The following is a 19636-nucleotide window of genomic DNA, read 5'->3' as shown; positions in this document are numbered from 1 at the left end:
GACGAGTACTCAAGTGTGGTTTCCTAACCCTAACCCTAACCCTAAAAACAAGTCTTCTTAGCTTCTCTGGTTAGCTAAGTTAGCTAGTAGCTACACCGGTTCATTTCTTCCAACCGTACCAGCCCCACCCTAAGCTCCACCTCTTTTACCATTTTGGGATTATCTGGGCGTGACGGGACATGTGGCACGGTCAAAATGGCGGTTGGTGGGAACCTCCCATTTCCTGTCTGTTTATAACTCAAACCAACAGGCATCGCTTGTCCCGTATGAATGTCCATCGTAACCCAACGAGCTCATGAACGTCACGCCTAAAGAAAAGAGCCAGCCCTGTGTGTAGAAGGAGGGGGTGTTTAATGTGCCTGCTCAGGTGAGGCCAGTCTCAGTGATCAGCTGCTGTGTTTGTTCTTAGATGTGATGCCAGATGAGGACGATGTTTGGTCTCAGTTACACCGATTCTCTGCCGGGGTCTACTTCTCCTACTGTGCCACGCCTGGAAAACTGTTCCTGCGGAAAGAGGTCAGACATTTGTCTTTTGGTACGCCACTCTGGGTCAGATGAGCCGTGTGCCGGGCTGTGGGGGGGGGGGGGGGGGTAACCAAAGAAAACTTGTCTGTGTAAAAAAACCACTGATGTTTTTGGGACCTTGAGTTGTTTTTTGGTGGCAGTAATCCACTTTACTAAACTAGTCTGTCTAGCTGTTAGCATGTTAATCCAGTCATGGGTCCGATTTCCTTTAACATCCATCTGACTAGGAGTTTTATGTTGGCATGTATAAAATGCACTGAAGTAATTCCCTACAGCTGATGTGGGGTTGGCATGAGCCTGAGAGACGGATCAGGTGCTCCATGTCCGTTCAGTGAGGGTGAGGTTAGTCATCGCTCATACGTGCTCTCACTTTTATGTTGTTAGAAAACAAACGCTTAAAACTCTTGCATCACTTAACTGAAAGGCTCGTGCCAGAGGACGAGTCCACGGCAGAAACTCACTCTTAGTCTTCAAGAGGCCTGTTATCGTTTATATTTAATGAATGACTTTATTTAATGTTCTCATTCATCACGGCTGAGTTCTGCTGCAGCTCGGGTCCAGAGAGGAGAGAACAGCACATAAAAGTTTACACTGAGAGTTTGATACTTTGATGTTTCAGGTGTTTTTCCCCAAAGAGATGTTCGACCAGCCCTACATCCTCAGTCTGTTGTGTGAACAGGTCAGTGGGACCACTCTGGGCTGCTCACCTGTTTTTCTCTTTAGTCGATGCTGATCCGCACGCTTCTTCATCCACTCAGATCCTGAGAGACACCTACGCTGACAGCTGTGTTAGGATCAGCAGGGAGGAGAGGAGGAAGATGAAGGACCTGCTTGGTGAGAGTCACGATGACTCTGCTAAAATAAAGGATGCTCACCTGTATTAGTCATCCAGGTGTTCAGTTCACACTTCTATCTGCAGCAAACTTCGGCGTGGGAACAAGTGCCGGCAGCATCCAGGACGATAACATCAAGAGGAGGATCGTCGTCGCTGCGCGGGACAACTGGGAGAGCTACTTTGCTCGACTCTTCCCTGTGACGGTGAGCAGAATGGACTTTATTAAATTCAGACTGGTCTCTTCTTCTCAGGAAGCTCATCTCAGACCTCCAGAGAGGGTTAGAGCATCGTCTAGTTCAGCTGTGACCCACATCTTCAGGCCTGAGAAATAAAATACTAACATCTGCACGTTTCCTTTGTTTCTGAAACGAATAATAGTAATAACTGTTGTTATTAAGCCATGCATGGCCGGTAGGTGGCAGGGTCCTGAGCACCGCTGAGAACTCACATAGCCCTAAACCTAACGCCTCTCCTGTTCGGGTGCAGCCACACAGAGGAGATGCCCAGCTTTTGGGAATCTCTCATCGAGGAATTCGTCTCCTGAAGGTGGTGAGAGCATCAGGTATCAACCCAAAACATCTCAGACTGCTCAAAGGCTACAGGTAGGACCACGCAGCTGCTGTCAGCCACAGCAGGTCCAGAGGGTTCCTTTAGCTGCCTCTCTTCGGTCCGTCTCATCTGTTCTTATACTTTTTACACAGCTTTGCAGAGGTGTTGTCGGTTCAACTCCAGGCTGATGACAAAGTGCAGCTGGAGCTGACGAGTGAAAACTTTGTGCTACAGTCATCCAGAGCTCCTCAGATCACTGCCATGATTCAGTCGTTCCTCCAGGAGCTCATCAAGGTGCTTCCTTCTCTCCAGGCATTTTCTTATTTCCTTTTGCTGTCCTGGTTTAACAAACCCAGACTGCTGAGTCAGCACCGCTAGCTTCCTCTGGACAGGATCAAGTGATGGTTTGATTACGTCTTAAAAAGTGCGGCTCACACAAAACAAGTTTGGTAAAAACAGAGAAGATCTGAGCAGCTGGTGAGGAGCAGGAGACCTCTAGAGAACGTTTCTGGTTTTAAGTCAGTTCAGTTTATTTCTACAGCAAGGACCTTCTCACAGTAAACAGGTCAGGTCATTAAGCCAGTCAGTAAAAGGTTTCCTACATGAGGAACCCAGCAGGTCGCATCGAGTCACTGACTAGTGTCAGAGTCTTTACAGCAATCCTCATACTGAGCAAGCATGCAGCGACTGTGGAGAGGAAAACTCCCTTTTAACAGGAAGAAACCTCCAGAAAATCCTGGCTCAGTAGAAGCAGCCATCCTCCACGACTCACTGGGGATGGAGAAGACAGAGCAGACACACACACACACACACACACACACACACACACACACACACACACACACACACACACACACACACACACACACACACACACACACACACACACACACACACACGCGCACGCACACGCACGCACGCACACGCACGCACTCACGCACGCACACGCACGCACACACACGCACGCACGCACTCACTCACACACACACACACACACACACACACGCGCGCACGCACACGCACGCACGCACACACACGCACGCACGCACTCACGCACGCACACGCACGCACACACACACACGCACGCACGCACTCACACACACACACACACACACACACGCGCGCACGCACGCACACACACATGCACTCACGCACGCACACGCACGCACACACACGCACACACACGCACACGCACACATGCACACACACGTCATTCTGGAAAGCAGGATAAATGAAGGTAGTTTTGAATTCTCCTCAGGTGTGAGTGGTTATCCGTTCACATTTCTAGGAGGTTTCTTTAAAACGTTGTCAACAGAACATAAAGGTATTCAATAAAATGTAATACTCCATAAAAATATGGATTATCAGCATTATTGAACCTTTAATATTCGATTGCTGGTGATTCTCGGTGTTTTTGGGTACGACAGAAAAACACTTTATATTTATTCAATACAGACACAAAATAGTTTATAAAAATCTATCATGACTATATTTCTACTGGGAATGAGAGAGAGATGCAGGACCAGTGGTTATAATGGTGATGTGAGGGACTTTAACTGAGGCAGTGAATAAACTCTGATGAAACGTGATCTTAGACGTCGAATTAAGTGTGTTAGAAAAATGTCATGGCTGGGTTTATGAATGTTTCATTAGTTTGAATTAGTTATTAATCTGAACACATCCAACACCAGCGCAGAGCTACGGTTTCCTTGTGCTGGGGTTCTAGTCGACTCGACACGGACGTCCAGTGGAATTAGACTTCTGTTTCCGTACGGTCGTACGGATCAGCTCGTCAAAGATAGCCCTGGGTCTGCTGGCGCGTCGTTCCACGTCTGATGAGTTGCTCTGCAGATGAACTGAGTAATTTGATTCTGGAAAAGGGAGGTTCTCACAGCTTCAAAGATCTGGTAACCCTAACCATAACCTTGAATAAACCCACTGCAGCTCCAGCTCCGTGTCTATTGTTTCAACACATTCTCACAGCCGAAGCATCGAAAAGCCGCCATGGGTGACCAAACGTTTGTTTTTGACGTGCTGGCACTGTGCCAGAGTGTCATTTTCCGACGCCCGCGGTAAAACGCACATTTCACTAACATTTGACCCCTAACCTCTTGCTATTTAACCTTCCCCTCACCCAAATCCTCATTGCTGTAAAGCAGTCAAGACTTCTTAAATCACTTTAGACAAAACCTTCATTACATAATGTCATTATTCTTATTAACGTTAGAAAGAGTCGTGTCTTTATTGGAGCCTTGTGTCTTCCCACAGATAAGGAAGTCCGGAGATGGGAATGTTTTGACTGACAGATGGCGAGGCTAGAGGTGGTAAACAGGATATGAGTTATGGCATTAAAAGCACAGAGTATTCTGGGTAGATGAAGCCGGCTGGACAGATCATTGTCTGGTGACCTCTGATATTGAGGCCTTTGCTTTTCTACAACACCCTGGTGGTGATGAACTACACTGTAGCCACAGCTACCCTGGGGCTCACTGACAGAAGCAAGGCTGGCACTACTGGTCCCTCCAACCAGCAGATTGGGGAGAGAGTGTCTTGACTCAAATGGAGCCAGGTTAGAACCAGCAACCCATTAGTTACAGGGCGAACCTCTAACCCCTGATCCACTGTAGTCTTTAGTAGCTTGTTAGGCCCTGTGCATTTGCATAGTCTGCAAAAAGTAAGAAACTGCCCTGAGGTGGTCCAGAACTCTGCAGCGAGGCTCCTAACTGGAGCAATCAGAAGAGCACACATCACTCCTATTCTGACGTCTCTGCACTGGTTACCCGTTAACTTTAGAGCTCCTCCCTATATTACTGAACTGTTAAAGCCTTATGCTCCAACCCGAGCCCTCAGGTCCACCCACCAAAACCTTCTAGAAGTTCCACAGACCAGATATAAAAGTCCTGGGGCCTCATTTATTAACCGTACTTATGCACATATCTGTGCGTGTATCGTGTGTAGGAACTAACTTACACATCACATATACACATATCACATACACATAACCTGTGCGTGGAAACGTTCCTAAACATAAGAAAATTCCAGACCATGAGTAGGAACAGCATCTAGTGGTAGAACAGGGGAACCACCACACCGAAGGTCTCAGTCATCCACACATGTTCCTCATCCACTCATCATTTTACCCACTAAATAAATATTTAGGTGGAAAAACAGCTGAGTCACATGATTAATGCTTAAACACCCAACGAGTCTGACGTTGTAGAATGGATGTCGTGTTTTTTGTAATTACAATCGTTACTCTTCCCATTTTTATGATGTTACTAATTGTTTTTTAATTTGTTAATATTATTTGTAATTAAATTTTATTATATTATATTTTAGTCTGTGTGAAACACCTCGTGATTTTGCTTGAGATGTGTTAGATAAAAGATTGTTTATTATTATTATGTTTATTATTATCATTATTAGTAGTAGTAGTAGTATCATTATTGTTATCATTATTATGATTATTATTATTATGATTATTGTTATCATTATTATTGTTGTTGTTGTTATTATTATTATCATTATTGTTATAATTGTTATTATATTATTACTATTGTTATTAGTAGTAATTGTAGTAGTAGTAGTAGTATTGTTATCATTATTATTATTATTATTATTATTATTATTATTATGTTATCATTATTATTATTATTATCAGATTTTTTATCATTATTATTATTAATATTATTATTATTATCATTATTATTATTATTATTATTATTATCATAATTGTTATCATTATTATTATTATTATTATTATTAAGGATTTGTCAGAGCTGCTTTCTGGAGTAAATGCGTTTCCGTCAGCACGCTGACAGCAGATCCGTCTAGGGCGATGCTGGGAATTGGGATCCTGCACAAATCCGATTCCAGTCCATGTTCTAGTTTACGTCTACGAAAACCCGCAGAACCTCCTCTACACCCCGATCACACACGCGTTGTCAAGGTAACCAGAGTGATTGACAGCTGAGAGGCTGCACTCAGACATTTCCTAATAAAACCAACTCCATGCAGAACAACTCCTTAAATGTAATTGAGAACCTGTTACTGTTTTATCAGATAACAGTTTTATATTTATTCCTGATAGGGACCTCTGCTGTCTCCTGTCAGAAGGAGCTTCAAATCCCACCTCCGACAGAACTTCTAAAACGTTCCGGGTGAGGCGGGGGACACTGAGTCCGAGTGGGCCAGTTCCGTGCCTCCATTGCTGAGGCGGCCAACCAGAACTGTGGCCGCAGGACCGTTGGTGTCTGTTGTGGCGGCAATGCCTGAACCCACTGGTGGACACTGGCGGTTAGGGATGCTATCAAGCTGAAGAAGGTGTCCTATCGGGTCTTTTTGGCCTGTGGAAGGAGTTCGGTGAGACCATGGAGCAAGACTTCCGTACGGCTTTGAGGAGAGTCTGGTCCACCATCTGGCACCTCAGAAGGGGAAAGCAGTGCGCTACCAACACTATTTATAGTGGGGATGGCGTGCTGCTGACCTCTACTCGAGACGTTGTGGATCGGTGGGCAGAATACTTTGACGACCTCCTCAATCCCACCGACACATCTTTCAGTAAGGAAGCAGAGTCTGGGGACTTTGGGTTGGCCTCTCAAATCTCTGGTGCTGAGGTCACTGAGGTGGTTTAAAAGCTCCTCTGTGGTGAGGCTCCAGGGGTGGATGAGATCCGCCCGGATTTCCTTAACGCTCTGGATGTTGTGGGGCTGTGTTGGCTGATGCGGCTCTGCAATATCGCGTGGACATCGGGGGCAGTCCCACTGGACTGGCAGACCGGGGTGGTGGTCCCCTTATTTAAAAAGGGGGACCGCAGGGTGTGTTCCAACTACAGGGGGATCACACTCCTGAACCTACCTGGTAAGGTCTATTCGGGGGTTCTGGAGTAAGTAAATTTTATTTCTATAGCACTTATCACGGACAGAATCACAACGTGCTTCACATAGATCAAAACAAAATAAAACAAAGTCATGAAATCATACTGATCTTAAAACAGAAATAGATTAAAATCAGAAAAATAAAGTCATAAAATTATAAAATTTCATAAACAAATGAAAGGTGATACAAATTTGAGAAAAAATAAGAAAATAAAAGATTTAGGTAAAATCAGCTTTATGAAAGCTGTTTTTTTTTTAAAGTGTCCAGACTTTCGACGCTACATAAGGATAAAGGAAGATCATTCCAGAGTCAGGGTGCAACAGTCTGGAAGGAGCGATCACCTCAACTTTTATACCTGGTCTTTGGAACTTCTAGAAGGTTCTGGTGGGTGGATCTGAGGACTCGGGTTGGAGCATAAGGCTTTAATAGATCAGTAATATAGGGAGGAGCTTGACCATGTAGAGCCCTGAAAGTTCTAGTCAGGACTCTAAAATGAACTCTAAAGTTAACGGGTAACCAGTGCAGAGACGTCAGAATAGGAGTGATGTGAGCTCTTCTGTTTGCTCCAGTTAGGAGCCTCGCTGCAGAGTTCTGGACCAACTGAAGGCGGTCAGGGTTTTTTTTTTCTTAAAACATGTGAAGAGTGTGTTACAGTAATCTAGACGGGAGGAGGTAAAGGCATGGAGAACCATTTCAAGCTCATGTTTTGATGCAGTTTGGAGATATTTAATTTCTTAAATGATAAAAACAGTTTTGGGCCAACGTTTTTGAGTGCCCTTCAAGAGACATTCATTGGTCAAAAACAACACCCAAATTCCTTAAGTTTGCCTTGACGGCAGAGGATATATGACCAAGTTTTAGACTAAACAGGAAAACCATGCTCTCAGGGGCAATGATCAGACAGTCATGCTTTTCAGAGTTTAACTGAAGGAAGTTATCTTCTAGCCAGCTGGTGATCGCTGATAGACACTCTAGTAAGTCAGACAGTTTGTAGAACTCAGAATCCTTAAATGAGGAGTACAGCTGAATATCATCAGCATATAGGTGATGAGACATTACAAAAATAGTTATCTGTCCAAGAGGGTGTATTTACAGCAGAAACAACAGGGGACCCAAAACAGAGCCTTGGGGTACCCCACAGAACAGATGGGTAGAATCTGATATGATCTGGTTTCTACAGACACTGTAACTTCTGTTAGAAATGTACGATCTATACCAATCTAGAACAGTTCCAGAGATCCCCACCGAGTCACCGAGCAGCAGCGGAAAGTGGGGGCGGAGCGGAAGTAGTGGAATTTTGGGGTTAAGCTGCTGCCCCGCAGCCTGACTCCGGATAAGCGGAAGAAAATGAATGGATGGGAACCTCTCCTCTGTCCCGACCACATTTATAACCTCTGTGACTTGTGTCTCTCTCTCTCTCTCTCTCTCTCTCTCTCTCTCTCTCTCTCTCTCTCTCTCTCTCTCTCTCTCTCTCTCTCTCTCTCTCTCTCTCTCTCTTTCTCTCTCTCTCTCTATATATATATCTATCTATCTATATATATATATATATAGATATAGATATATAGATATATAGAGAGATAGATAGATAGATAGATAGATAGATAGATAGATAGATAGATAGATAGATAGATAGATAGATAGATAGATAGATAGATGATAGATAGATAGATAGATAGATAGATATGTATAGTCATTATGTTGACATTCTAGTGCACCTTATTTAAAATTTCAAAATTCTGGCTAAAATCACGAGTGCAGCGCCGTCCTCAGGTTAACACTCTGCACTGCATGAATCAGCCATGACTACTGGCTAAGTGGCTATGTCTACATTAGCCAGTATTTCTGACGCAGCTGCTCTGTACTGCACTAGAGCCAAGGATCGACAAGGGTAGGACGTAAGACCGTTGCACAAAGGTGCAGATTTCAGTTAGGACCAGGAGAAGGGGGACACGAGGCAAAAAGCAGGTCCATCAGAGGGGCTGGGCTGATGGTAAAGTCTCTGAGCATTGGTGTTTAACCTCCTCATTAAAAAACGTACACTCACATCCTCCACGGGTGAGATGTGACACTCATACTGGCATCTCTCATTTTATGTTTATGTGTTTAGCAGACGCTTTTGTCCAAAGCGACTTACAAGTGATAATCGGCATGTTGCCCTTGAGGCTAACAACAACAACAACATTGACATCAGTCATGGAGAGGAGGGAACAAGGTGTCAAAACATGTAAAAGTTCTAGGGGTACGATAACTTTTGCAAGTGTTTCTCAATTAGTTAGAAATTCACCGTCAGTGTATTTGGTGTTTGATCTCCAGCCCCTCCCAAAGCCTCGTGACATCATCGTTTTTTACATATGCTTAATTGCAGGAACCAAACTGAGAAGGGCTCTGTACAATTCCAGGTGCCCATCAGAACAAGGGCTGATGTGAAAGAAAATGCAGTCCTACAAACATTTTGAAAATGTTAAAGATTCTACGACGTGATTCTGGCAACACACAACCGTTCTCCAACTCACCTTTATCTCTCCTTCTCAGGACTCAGGCCATGTGGTAGCCTTGAAGAGCTATGTGACAGACGACAAGAGTCTTCTTACCTTCAACAAGGGTGACATCATCAAACTGTTGCCAATGGCAGGACTGCAGATAGGTATGGTCCATATTTAGATGTTTTCGGGTATGGTGTAGCTAGTCATGTTTTATGTGCTACCTGGCATCATTTGATGTAAAACAGCTACTCAGCAAATTGAAGGACATGATTTTTAAAACTGTCCACCAGGTTGGCAGTTTGGCACCTCTGCGGGGCGCTCTGGACTTTTCCCAGAGGACCTTACCCAGCCATCTGCAGCCCCAGACTACCACTGCCTCCACCTAGATCGGAGAGATGACAGGAGGAAGAGCATGAGAACCACTAAGCCAGTTACTTTACACAAGGAACAAAACATGACACCAGTCAGTTCATTCAAGGAACTGCCTGTAACACCTGTGTTGGGACCTTCTCCAGCTTCTCCAGCTTCTTCCAGCAGGGCAATGGGCAGGACTGAGTCTGTAGAAAGGTCTTCCAGAAGAGAGACCACTCATTCCAACTCAGTAGAAGAATCCTTCCAGAAATCAGTATCAAGCTCAAGTCAGAGACAGACTCTTTCTGTCATGGGCAACTTTGCTTTCAAGTTTTTTAGGTAAGAAAACAACTGGAAGGGATACTACTTACACTGAGATTGAGGTACTGTGGGTTTGGGTTCATGTAACAAGGAGAGACTCATTTTGTGCGGCTATCCTTTGTTGACTAAAGGGTGGGAACTACTGGAGTTCCAGCAAGTGGAAGGAGCCTTTCAGAAGCAGTTCAGCACACAGAGGTAAGACCCTAAACCGTGGTGTAGGAATCTTGTTTTAAGGCTAGTGTTTGGACCTAAGGCCCCCAGTGAAATACAAGTACACCACAAAGCCTCAGCTACCAAAACCCTGCCAGTTTCAGATACTTGCTAGTTTCGGTGTTTAAAATAAGAGACATCTAGAAGCACAGGACAATAGACTACAGGCACAATTTAGCCTAACTTGTTTTAGGGAACAAAACAGTTTTTAAACTCTTCAACCCCTAACCCTAACTCTAACTCAAGTCAAGAAAACATTAAAGCAGAGACTGAATTTCTCCATTTACAGCAACGGATGTGATGTTTCCCTAAAAGAAAAATGACATTTACCATGTCAGATATGTCGGATGGCACGGCAGTTACATATCCCACAACTCGGTTAACAGTTACAGTTGGGAGAATAAGAGTTTTCAGCCCGTCTTTAGTGTCCAGTCAAAAACCAGGTGATCAAGAGATTCATCAGAGGATTAGCAAAAGGTGTCTGGCGTCAGCTCTGATTCAAATCTTAGTTTAGGAAAACGGCCACTGATAGGTTTTATTGAGAATTTTAAAATGTGTCTCCTTCACTTTTGGTCAGACTAGTTTAATGTACCCTTTAAAGGCTTTGACTAAAACCTCAGATGGAAGGTCTTTATTATTATTATTATTATTATTATTATTATTATTATTATTATTATAAGATTGCTGTAAAAAATCTGGAGTTGCATCATTTTTCATTAAGCGGGTAGTTCAATAATTGCAGTTTAGGCAAGGTTGGGGGAACTTTGGAGTAAATCAGTGTGTTCTGGATCAAAGGAACCAGAGCAGCAGGGTTCAGTGTCGCCAACTCCCCCTAATAGAAAGTAGTTGAAGTTGACCCAGAAAGTCACCCAGGTGCCACTAGATGGTGTCAAATGCTAATTTGCATATTGATGACGTCATCACGCCATATAACATCTAAAAGATATATATATAAGGGAGGGAAAAAAACTATTTTATGTGTTAATGTTATTAATTAGTATGATTAAAATGGCCCAAATTGCTTTGATATGTAAAATAAATTCCAAATATATAAATAGGGCTAGGGTGACATTAAGACGGATATGGTGTGGTGATCCAATCAGTTCTGTGGTAGGATATAACTCAGACCTCCTGCTCTCCTCATTCTCACACACATTTTCCTAAAAAGCAGTTTTTTACACCTCTGTTGTGTATTCTCTCCATCGTGATAATAACGGCGCACCGAGCAGAAGGGAGCGGGTGTCTCATGGTATAACCATCCCTGTGTCACTGAAGGAGATTCAGATGAGCCACAGAGCTGCGTGTGTAAACGGGACAGTAGCTGAAACTCCCGTTGACTTTATTTGCCAAGTACAGGAAAAGCCAAAGTGTCTGACAGCTGCAGAACCAGAGATCGCAGGTTGACGCCCGCGCCGTCTCTAGTAGAAGCGTGAGCCGGCAGCAGCAGCAGGCGTAAATCGGCAGTCTCCAGCTCTGCAAATGTACCTTTGTCTTCAGACCGGCCAAAAACGGTTTATGATTGGTCGGTCCTCGTGCACATGTGCGGATTATCGTTCTCTTTCCTTACTCCTGGAAGAACGGTTCAGAGTGCAAACGGTTTCTTTGTTGCTAATCTGTGGGGAATATCTACAAGAAAGTTCTACAGAAAGTAGCAACGGGTCCTGAGAAATGTTGCTAGGTTTGTTGTAGGCGCTTTTGGGAAAAAGTCGTTGAGGGTGGTCAAGAAGTCGTTAGGAACAGCGACAAAGATGCTGAGTTGGCAACACTGGCCGGGATGGCTTTACACAGTTTGTTTTATTCACTTTTTTGTCTATTGTATATTTTAATGTATACTGAATTTATTCCAAAACACTTGATCCAGAAAGAAGCCATTATTGTTCATTAAATCTGTGACAAAAGTATACACTTTTTACACCAATCAAGATTAATATTGACTTTTGTTGATGAGAAAAAATCTGTTGTTCCATAATAGAGACCCATGGGTATGAAACAGAGGTGTAAAGTAACGAATTACCGTAAATCCTCTAATATTAGCCTGTATTTAATTAACGGCCGGGTATCATATTTTGGCCGGTGTCAAAGTCGGCGGAGGTGAATAATGGTTTTTTATTGTGACCGGGTGGAATGTGGTAACTAGCAAGTACCACGGGGGGGGGGGGCATCGTCTCACTTTTGATTTTCCAGTGATAGACCGTGTGGAGACTGTAGAGAAATAGAGTGATGTAACTATCTAGAGTTGTATTTTAATATACTGTAAGTAGATCACTTGTTATAATCAGAAGAATAGGTTGTTTTTATCATCAGGGAGTTCATTTAACACTCTGTATTGACCTTGAGACAAGAAAGAGAGAGTTGGGATCATTTAAGAATTTTATTATAAATTCTACAATCTATCAGGACTAACTCTGTGTTGTTTGGAAATGAATGTGATGTTCGATGTGTGTGTGTGTGTGTGTGTGTGTGTGTGTGTGTGTGTGTGTGTGTGTGTGTGTGTGTGTGTGTGGTTGGTTCAGACTCCTTAGGCTGACGTCATTGAATCTGGTAGTCTTTGTTATGACTAGATATCACGAGGCTTATAAAGTGATGACATGAGCTGCTATTTTGCCGTGTACGTACCCAGTGGGGGCCTCCCAGGTAGATCAGGGAATGCCAGGTCTGAAGACCTCGGATGTGCGCTGGAGCTGGTCGAAACAGCGATCGCAGCGTTTCAAAGCCCGTCTGAAGGGTCGACCCAGGTAACAATCGGCAGCGTCAGCAGGTGCTCTTATTTTGAAAGGATGTCGTCTGGTTGTTAAACGATGAAAATCTCCAACTTCACAGTTCTTTGTTTAAAGAAGAAAACACATCTGGCCAGCCTGTGCTTCTCTTTGGGATGACGGTGAATAGAACTGAAGTCAAAATGGAACTGAGCTTAAAATGGCGTTGCCTTGTTTTATATCTCTGAATTGTTGATAAGTTTTAGTAAAGCGGATTGGACACTTTAAGTCAACAAGCCAGATTCTCTTGCGGCAGCCGAAAGCTCTGATTGGTTGGAACAATGTGTCATGCGTTTCTATGGAGATGAGGGTCAGTCTGTCTGTGCAGTAGTCCTGTTTTCATTAAACATAAATCATGACATCTTTATTCCACAGATCATTCACTTGATTATTATTGATCAACATCTGTTTTGAATAGCTTTAATCACAAATTAAGTACTTTGATTATTGAAAAGCGTTCTTCTTCTCCTTCTGGCTCTTCTCCTGGAATGTAAACAGTCTGAGGAACACCCGACCTTGGCGTTTTCTACACGGGTGTTACTGTGTACAGGGGCAGCTGTGTGGAGCTGAAAATTATGAACTTCATAACGTTACAAGACGAAGAGGAGGCGAAAATTTGATATCAAGTTCAAAGAGAACGTGCTGATTATGCTGCAGAACACTCTGGGGAGCAGTAGCAGGGGTTGTATGAACTAGTCACCTGTTTTGTCCTCGGTGACGCACCTCACTGATGGGGCCGGCGAGCACTCCACTGTTTTTGCGGTCGGTAGATCTTTTAGAGCTGCAGTTCAAAGGTAACTCATGAGGTGAATATATATGAACCCAGGTAGCAGTTTTTCTTTAGGATTGAGAGGAGATGCAGGAAGATAATAAACAGGCAGGATGGAAAAATAGTCAAATAAAAACAAGTTAGTTGTTGTACCTGCTGGTTGCAACAAACAGACACCATTGAAGGTAATCAGAAGTGAGGAACAGAAAATGAAATAATTATTTTAATGTTGAGAGCAGCAGGAACTCTGAGAGGCTGCAGGCGCATCAGTGAGTTTGCGGCCACTAATTCTGTGTAAAAATCGTTTTCCAACAGGACAGGATGTGGTCATGAAATGCAGACAGTTGATAGGAATGTTGGTTAACTTAAAATCGCACCTAAGCAAGAAGTCTAATCCACCAACCAAGGTTTGCGTTACCACATGGAGTTTGGTTGTGTAAGATAGGCTTTTAACTAAGTTAATGTGAGGGACCAGTTAAAGCCTCTAGGTCCAGGGCTTTAATCCCTCCTTATCGTAATCTCTAACAAGTTGTGATTTCTTTAAATAGTGAGTCTTATTTCTCCAGATACATTAAAACAAAATTGAATTTGCTTTACCGATTTGAGATAAAAAGTGAGTAACATGGGTTTATCAGTTTAGATACGCCTACAGCTTTGGTTAGGAGAACTCGGCCAAATATAGTGAGATCTCTGCATAAGCATCGATTCAGGTTTCTTTCATATCAATTATGCGATTTTTAAGGTTTGAGTTGTCCCTTTGGGTCGAATTCTTAGAGATGATCAGGCCTATTTAGGTTAGCTTTTATCAAATTATTTATTATAGTTTTATTTCTTGTTTTACATGAATATATTTTATTACTAGCTTTGCATGATTATATTTTAGCATTGTTTAATTTTACTGTCCATATGATTTTATTTATTATTAATTTTCTGATTTTTGTCATTTAGATTGGCTCTTTTATTTTCATATTTTGACTCATTTTAATCAGAATCAGAGAATTTTATTGCCAGCGCTCCGGCGAACCAGAGCATAGGAACTTGACTCCACAGAACAGCCTGACCAAGATTACACACACACACATATATAGTAGACCCTTTTACTGTTTGTAAACAACATGACGTCAGCGAGAATGCGCACGCAGCTTGGCAACAGAGAATGGCGTTGTGTCAGGCTTTATCAAGCTACGCTGCGGGGTTATCACCGGCAAATCTTGAATGTTACATTATTAAACTCACTTTAACGAATGGCAACAGACTCCCGGATCCCTGTGGCATTACGGAATGAGTGGAAGATGTAGGTGCGTGGCCGGATGTCCAGTGGCCCGATATATATACGTTTTTAGTGGAGAGGCCCAGTAAGTACACACGTGAGAAGCTACGGGCGTACAAATGGTTAGATGCATACAACTATGTTGTCTGTGGCCACGTACAGAAAGTAAAACATCACCACATAGACTCTGAGTTTTGCTTCTTGAAGGCAGAAGTCCTTCCTAGCCAAAGACAAGGACACAAGACTGCTATGTACGAGGCTTGGGTCGTAGTAAACAAACCAGAGAACTACGTCTTCACAGCCAACTGTACCTGCATGGCAGGGTGAGTATAGCATAGGTTTCTTTTTTTAGCGTGCTCAGAGTACAATCGTGTTAATTTTAGAGAAACACAGTTTATACTAATATGCAGTGGGAAAGAAATGTTAATTTGAAGCATGAAATAAAGCGTATAAATTTATATGTAACCTTAGTACATAATTACCTTACCTGATATAAAATGGGCGCTACAAACTCGAGCATTTCGGATCGTGTTTTCAGTCCAGTTTTCATCAACCCTTTTGACGGCCTGCAGCCACAGACGCCTCCGATTTTGTTGAAATGGTTGTGCTCCCTTCGGAATTCTGTAAAGTTTCAGTCCACTGCTTGAAGAGAAGCGATTCTGGCATCCGTACACGCAACAACCCGACATTTTTATGTGCTCAGAACTTCAAAACAAAGGGTTTAAAACGCTGTTTTAGTATCGAGTGTGAATGAGGAAGCCTTCACTCTCATTGCCAGGCTACGCACGCAACTTTTGATGACGTAGGTAGTAAAAGCGTCTATAAACAGGACAGATACAGGCAGACCACGAGAGCAGCCATGACGGCGCTCATTTCAATAGATGAAGAGGGGATTACATGAGGAGAGTTCAGGGAGGGAGAAAAAGGCTTAACAGAGTTACTCCCGGCAGGGAGTAGCTCTACTTTGCAAAAAAACACCTCAACATATAAGCACGAACGTCACAGCTCACAACATGAGACCCGGTAGGGGGGGGGGGGGGGGGGTCTGGGAACCTGGTTTCCTCAGCGGGAGCAGCCCGTTTGGCACTCAGCTAACTGTATCCACAAGTGGGAGGGAGGTCATGGGAAAGCACAGAGCGCATTGACTTCCTCCATTTTGATGACCTCGCTATGCAGAGACCACAATCTGAAGGCGGGGGGGTAGGACGGGTTTTCACAGCATCTGTCTGCATTCCTTCCATCGTAGGGGTTGATTGCACGCAACTCCAAGGCTGCTATGGCGTCAGATTGGATAACAGAACTTTGTTTGGGTCAGGCAGAGATAATTTTCCACTCTGCCTTGAAGTCTGTATTGATCATTCAATTCCTCCAGTGAAGCCAATTCAGGTATTAAACATCTCCACACCGTCCAGTGACCCTCTCTGAGATGACATCCATTTTGCGCACTAATACCGGCAACGCAGCTAGAACATTGTCCAGCTTACGGTTCACCTCGAGTAACGTCCCAGTCTGTGAGGCATCCGCCCGGGCGGTGCTTTCCGTGGGTGCGGGTCGCCCTCCAATCGCTGCCGTCTTCCCAAATTTCCAGAAAACCAGATATCCTCCCACTCCAATCAGAAGAAATCCAGTGATCATAAGGCCAAGCATCCACATATCTTCGACGTCCTCAATGGACAACTGAGAGAGACAAACGATCCTCCAGACCTTCCAGGAATCGAGCACATATCCCGCTGCGTGTGTCCCTTGAGGACAGGTGGGAGCCCCCTCCTCCGTTCTCATCGTGGAAAAGATCTCATCAATCGCGTTGAATGACCAATTAATTAAATCCATCTCTAAAAAAAATAGGGATTCCCAGAAGAAATGCAGAGAAGCGCTCTGTAGGCAGACGGGACAAAGAGCCTTGGGAAAAAAGATAAGGGAGCAAGAAGGGAAGCGTCTGCGCTCTGTGAGTGCCAGAAGAGAAAAATCCAGTGTTTTCTCTGAGGGGGCCCTCTGCCCCAGGAGCGGTGGTCGACTGTTGCTTCCTGGGCGCTCTACAGGTAGTGTTTGAGTGGAGGTGGGGGTCTATGCTCCTCCTCCTCTGAGCACCCTGACTTAGTCGCTGTGGAAGACCTGATGCTGCCGGGGCAGACGGCTCCTCTGATGGCGTTTCCTTGCCTTACCTAACTTGGCTCATCTGGACTCAGCCGAGTATAAAAATTCACTGATGTGTGTGTGTGTGTGTGTGTGTGTGTGTGTGTGTGTGTGTGTGTGTGTGTGTGTGTGTGTGTGTGTGTTCATGCTTTTAAACTATTATGGGAATTGGGGGTTATTTTAACTCTGTAAAGTACTTTGAGTTGCACTTTGCTTTAAAAGTGCTTTATAAATAAAATCTGATTGATTGATTGATTGATTGATTGATTGATTGATTGATTGATTGATTGATTGATTGATTGACTGAAGCCTAAGTATTTGACTTTGCGTGAGACTTTAATATTAGATATAACTTTCTCAGGGCAATTTTGGGTAAGAGCTCGCATTTATTCATGTTAAGGAGGAGACCAGATGCTCTAGAGAAGCCAGAGATCAAGGTCAGAGCAGGATCAACCATAGATTTGTCCCGTAAAAAGATAGCCGGATCATCAGCAAATTGACAGATCTTAAGTTCTTCATCAAATACATTAACTCCATACAAATTCAGATCATTTTTCATTTAAAAAATTAGCATTTGGGTAGTCAGAATAAGGCGTTTTGGTGAGATAGGGCATCCTTGATGGATTCCTCTTGACACAACAAAGCGGGGTGTCATTCCTGGATTTAGAGACATTGCACTGTTGATATCTGTATAAAACATTTTCATTATGTTACAAAACCCATTAACTTTAATGTTTCTACCATAAAATTATGTTCTAAGGCAGTGATTCCCAACCAGGGGTATGCGTACCGCTAGTGGTCAGTGAGCGCAACACAGGGGTTACATTACATTACCCAGATGATGTCAGCACTCGCCCTGGCAAAAAAAAAAAAAACACTGGGCTGGGATGTGTTGTACTTATTGAATACTCAAATAAAGTAACACACAGTTATATGTGGTTGATATCATTTTATCTATTTAGGCCAACCACGACTGCATGGATTTTTTCAAACTGCGTCGGCTCTGGAGAGGCTGCTGCGCACGGATTCAGGAGTACTGAAGACGAGGAAACGTCGGTTATACGGAGCTGATGTTTACCAGAAACACTTCAGTAAAATATTCTGGTGACAGTAAAGTCGTTTCTGCGTTAACAGCTTGTTAACACTAATCCCTTGAATGCTGTTTAAATATAAACACACACGCTTCCAAACTTCTGGAAAGCTCCCGTGATTTAGTTCGAACAAATTTGCATCTGCAGATCTTTCTCTTATTAAAAACATGCTTGGACGGGACGCTCTCACCTCTGATGCTAGACTCGGCCCTGATCACATGATGGCTGAAACAGCTGTTTTTCTGCTGGATAAACTTGTTCATAACGGATAAAGACAGCATTTAGCTTAGCAGTAACTAGAATCTGAAGATGAGTAGACAATTCAGTAAAACACTGGAGATTATAAATCCTGTTTGCTCTTTCCACGGTAGTAATAAACTGATCATTTTCATTTTAAGGTGCTATTATTTATTCACGGTAATAACACGCTAATTTGTGAAAGTAAAACAACAGAAAATTAAAATGATGTAGATTTTAATGTTGGACAATTTTTATGTAATAAAATTAACCAACATTGTACTCAGGTAGCATAATTAGTAGTATTTTACGTTCTTACCACCACCCAAACACCTCTCTCACCGAGAACAGCAGGGCTGGATCTGCCGTGGCGTTGAGCGGCGCCCACCCACTCGGCGGAGCCTTGGTCCTGGGGCTGCGGGATGTGAAGGCCTCTGACAGCGGGGCTGATGCCAGGGCGCTCGGAGGTTATAAATACTGAGTATTTGAACAGTCCTCACGTCGGTAGACATTCTGTAAAAAAATAAACACAAAACATAAACACAGACACTCAAAAACACCAACTAACCACAGCTAGCATTGATGCTAGTTAGCTTTGTGCTACATGGGTAACACAAAGCCGCTGTTTTGTTTGGCCAAACATCAAAATACTAGTTCCTACCTGTCTAGGAGAGCTCTGGATCCCTCCTGAAGTTGATTTGGTCCAAACATGCTCCGTTTTGTGTTTATTTAATTTTCTAACTCTTACATAGTTCACCTTTAAACAGAAAAGTTACACGACAACCTTAAGTCTTCAAAGTCCAATGATCTAAATGTTTATTCTCTAATTTCTGTTTAAAAGGCAACTTTCGGCCCTCCCCTTGGTTTATCTTGGTAGCTAAGAAAACGTGCTGTTCCACAGAATGTAACGCATAGTGTGGTATTCTAATGGGATGGTCTGAGTTTGATGCTGGAGGGGTTCTGCCCCACGGCTATCTACTCATGCTGGCAATTCACCCTGGGTGATGGACCAGCCCCAATCCCCATTTTTCAAGAGGATTCAACCTATCAAGCTTGTAAATGTTCTGGGATTGACTAGGACAGGGGTCAGGAACACTTTTATATATATATATATATTTTTTTTTTTTCCTTTAACACTGAATACAACTAAACGTGTGCAATTTTAAATAAGGCCAACATTTTCTCATCACCTCTAGCTCATTGATGCCAAAAGTGCCCTTTTTCGTTA

The 19636-nt window shown here is 43.3% G+C and overlaps 1 protein-coding gene across 4 annotated transcripts in view; it reads left to right on the top strand.

Moving 5' to 3' along the window:
- Positions 1-19636, top strand: part of myo15b (myosin XVB) — a 144268-nt gene that overhangs the window by 103107 nt on the left and 21525 nt on the right. For all 4 annotated transcript variants that reach the window (XM_054736361.2, XM_070545323.1, XM_070545324.1 and 1 more), the window contains exons 22-30: positions 410-516; positions 1145-1204; positions 1284-1359; positions 1445-1563; positions 1847-1962; positions 2062-2203; positions 9320-9431; positions 9561-9960; positions 10074-10137. In XM_054736361.2, the coding sequence (XP_054592336.2) occupies positions 410-516; positions 1145-1204; positions 1284-1359; positions 1445-1563; positions 1847-1962; positions 2062-2203; positions 9320-9431; positions 9561-9960; positions 10074-10137 (1196 nt within the window). The remainder of the gene's footprint in view (positions 1-409; positions 517-1144; positions 1205-1283; positions 1360-1444; positions 1564-1846; positions 1963-2061; positions 2204-9319; positions 9432-9560; positions 9961-10073; positions 10138-19636) is intronic.

Source organism: Nothobranchius furzeri, chromosome 16 (assembly GCF_043380555.1).
Source record: "Nothobranchius furzeri strain GRZ-AD chromosome 16, NfurGRZ-RIMD1, whole genome shotgun sequence".
Classification (NCBI taxonomy): Eukaryota; Metazoa; Chordata; class Actinopteri; order Cyprinodontiformes; family Nothobranchiidae; genus Nothobranchius; species Nothobranchius furzeri.
This window is presented reverse-complemented; position numbering and strand designations above follow the sequence as displayed.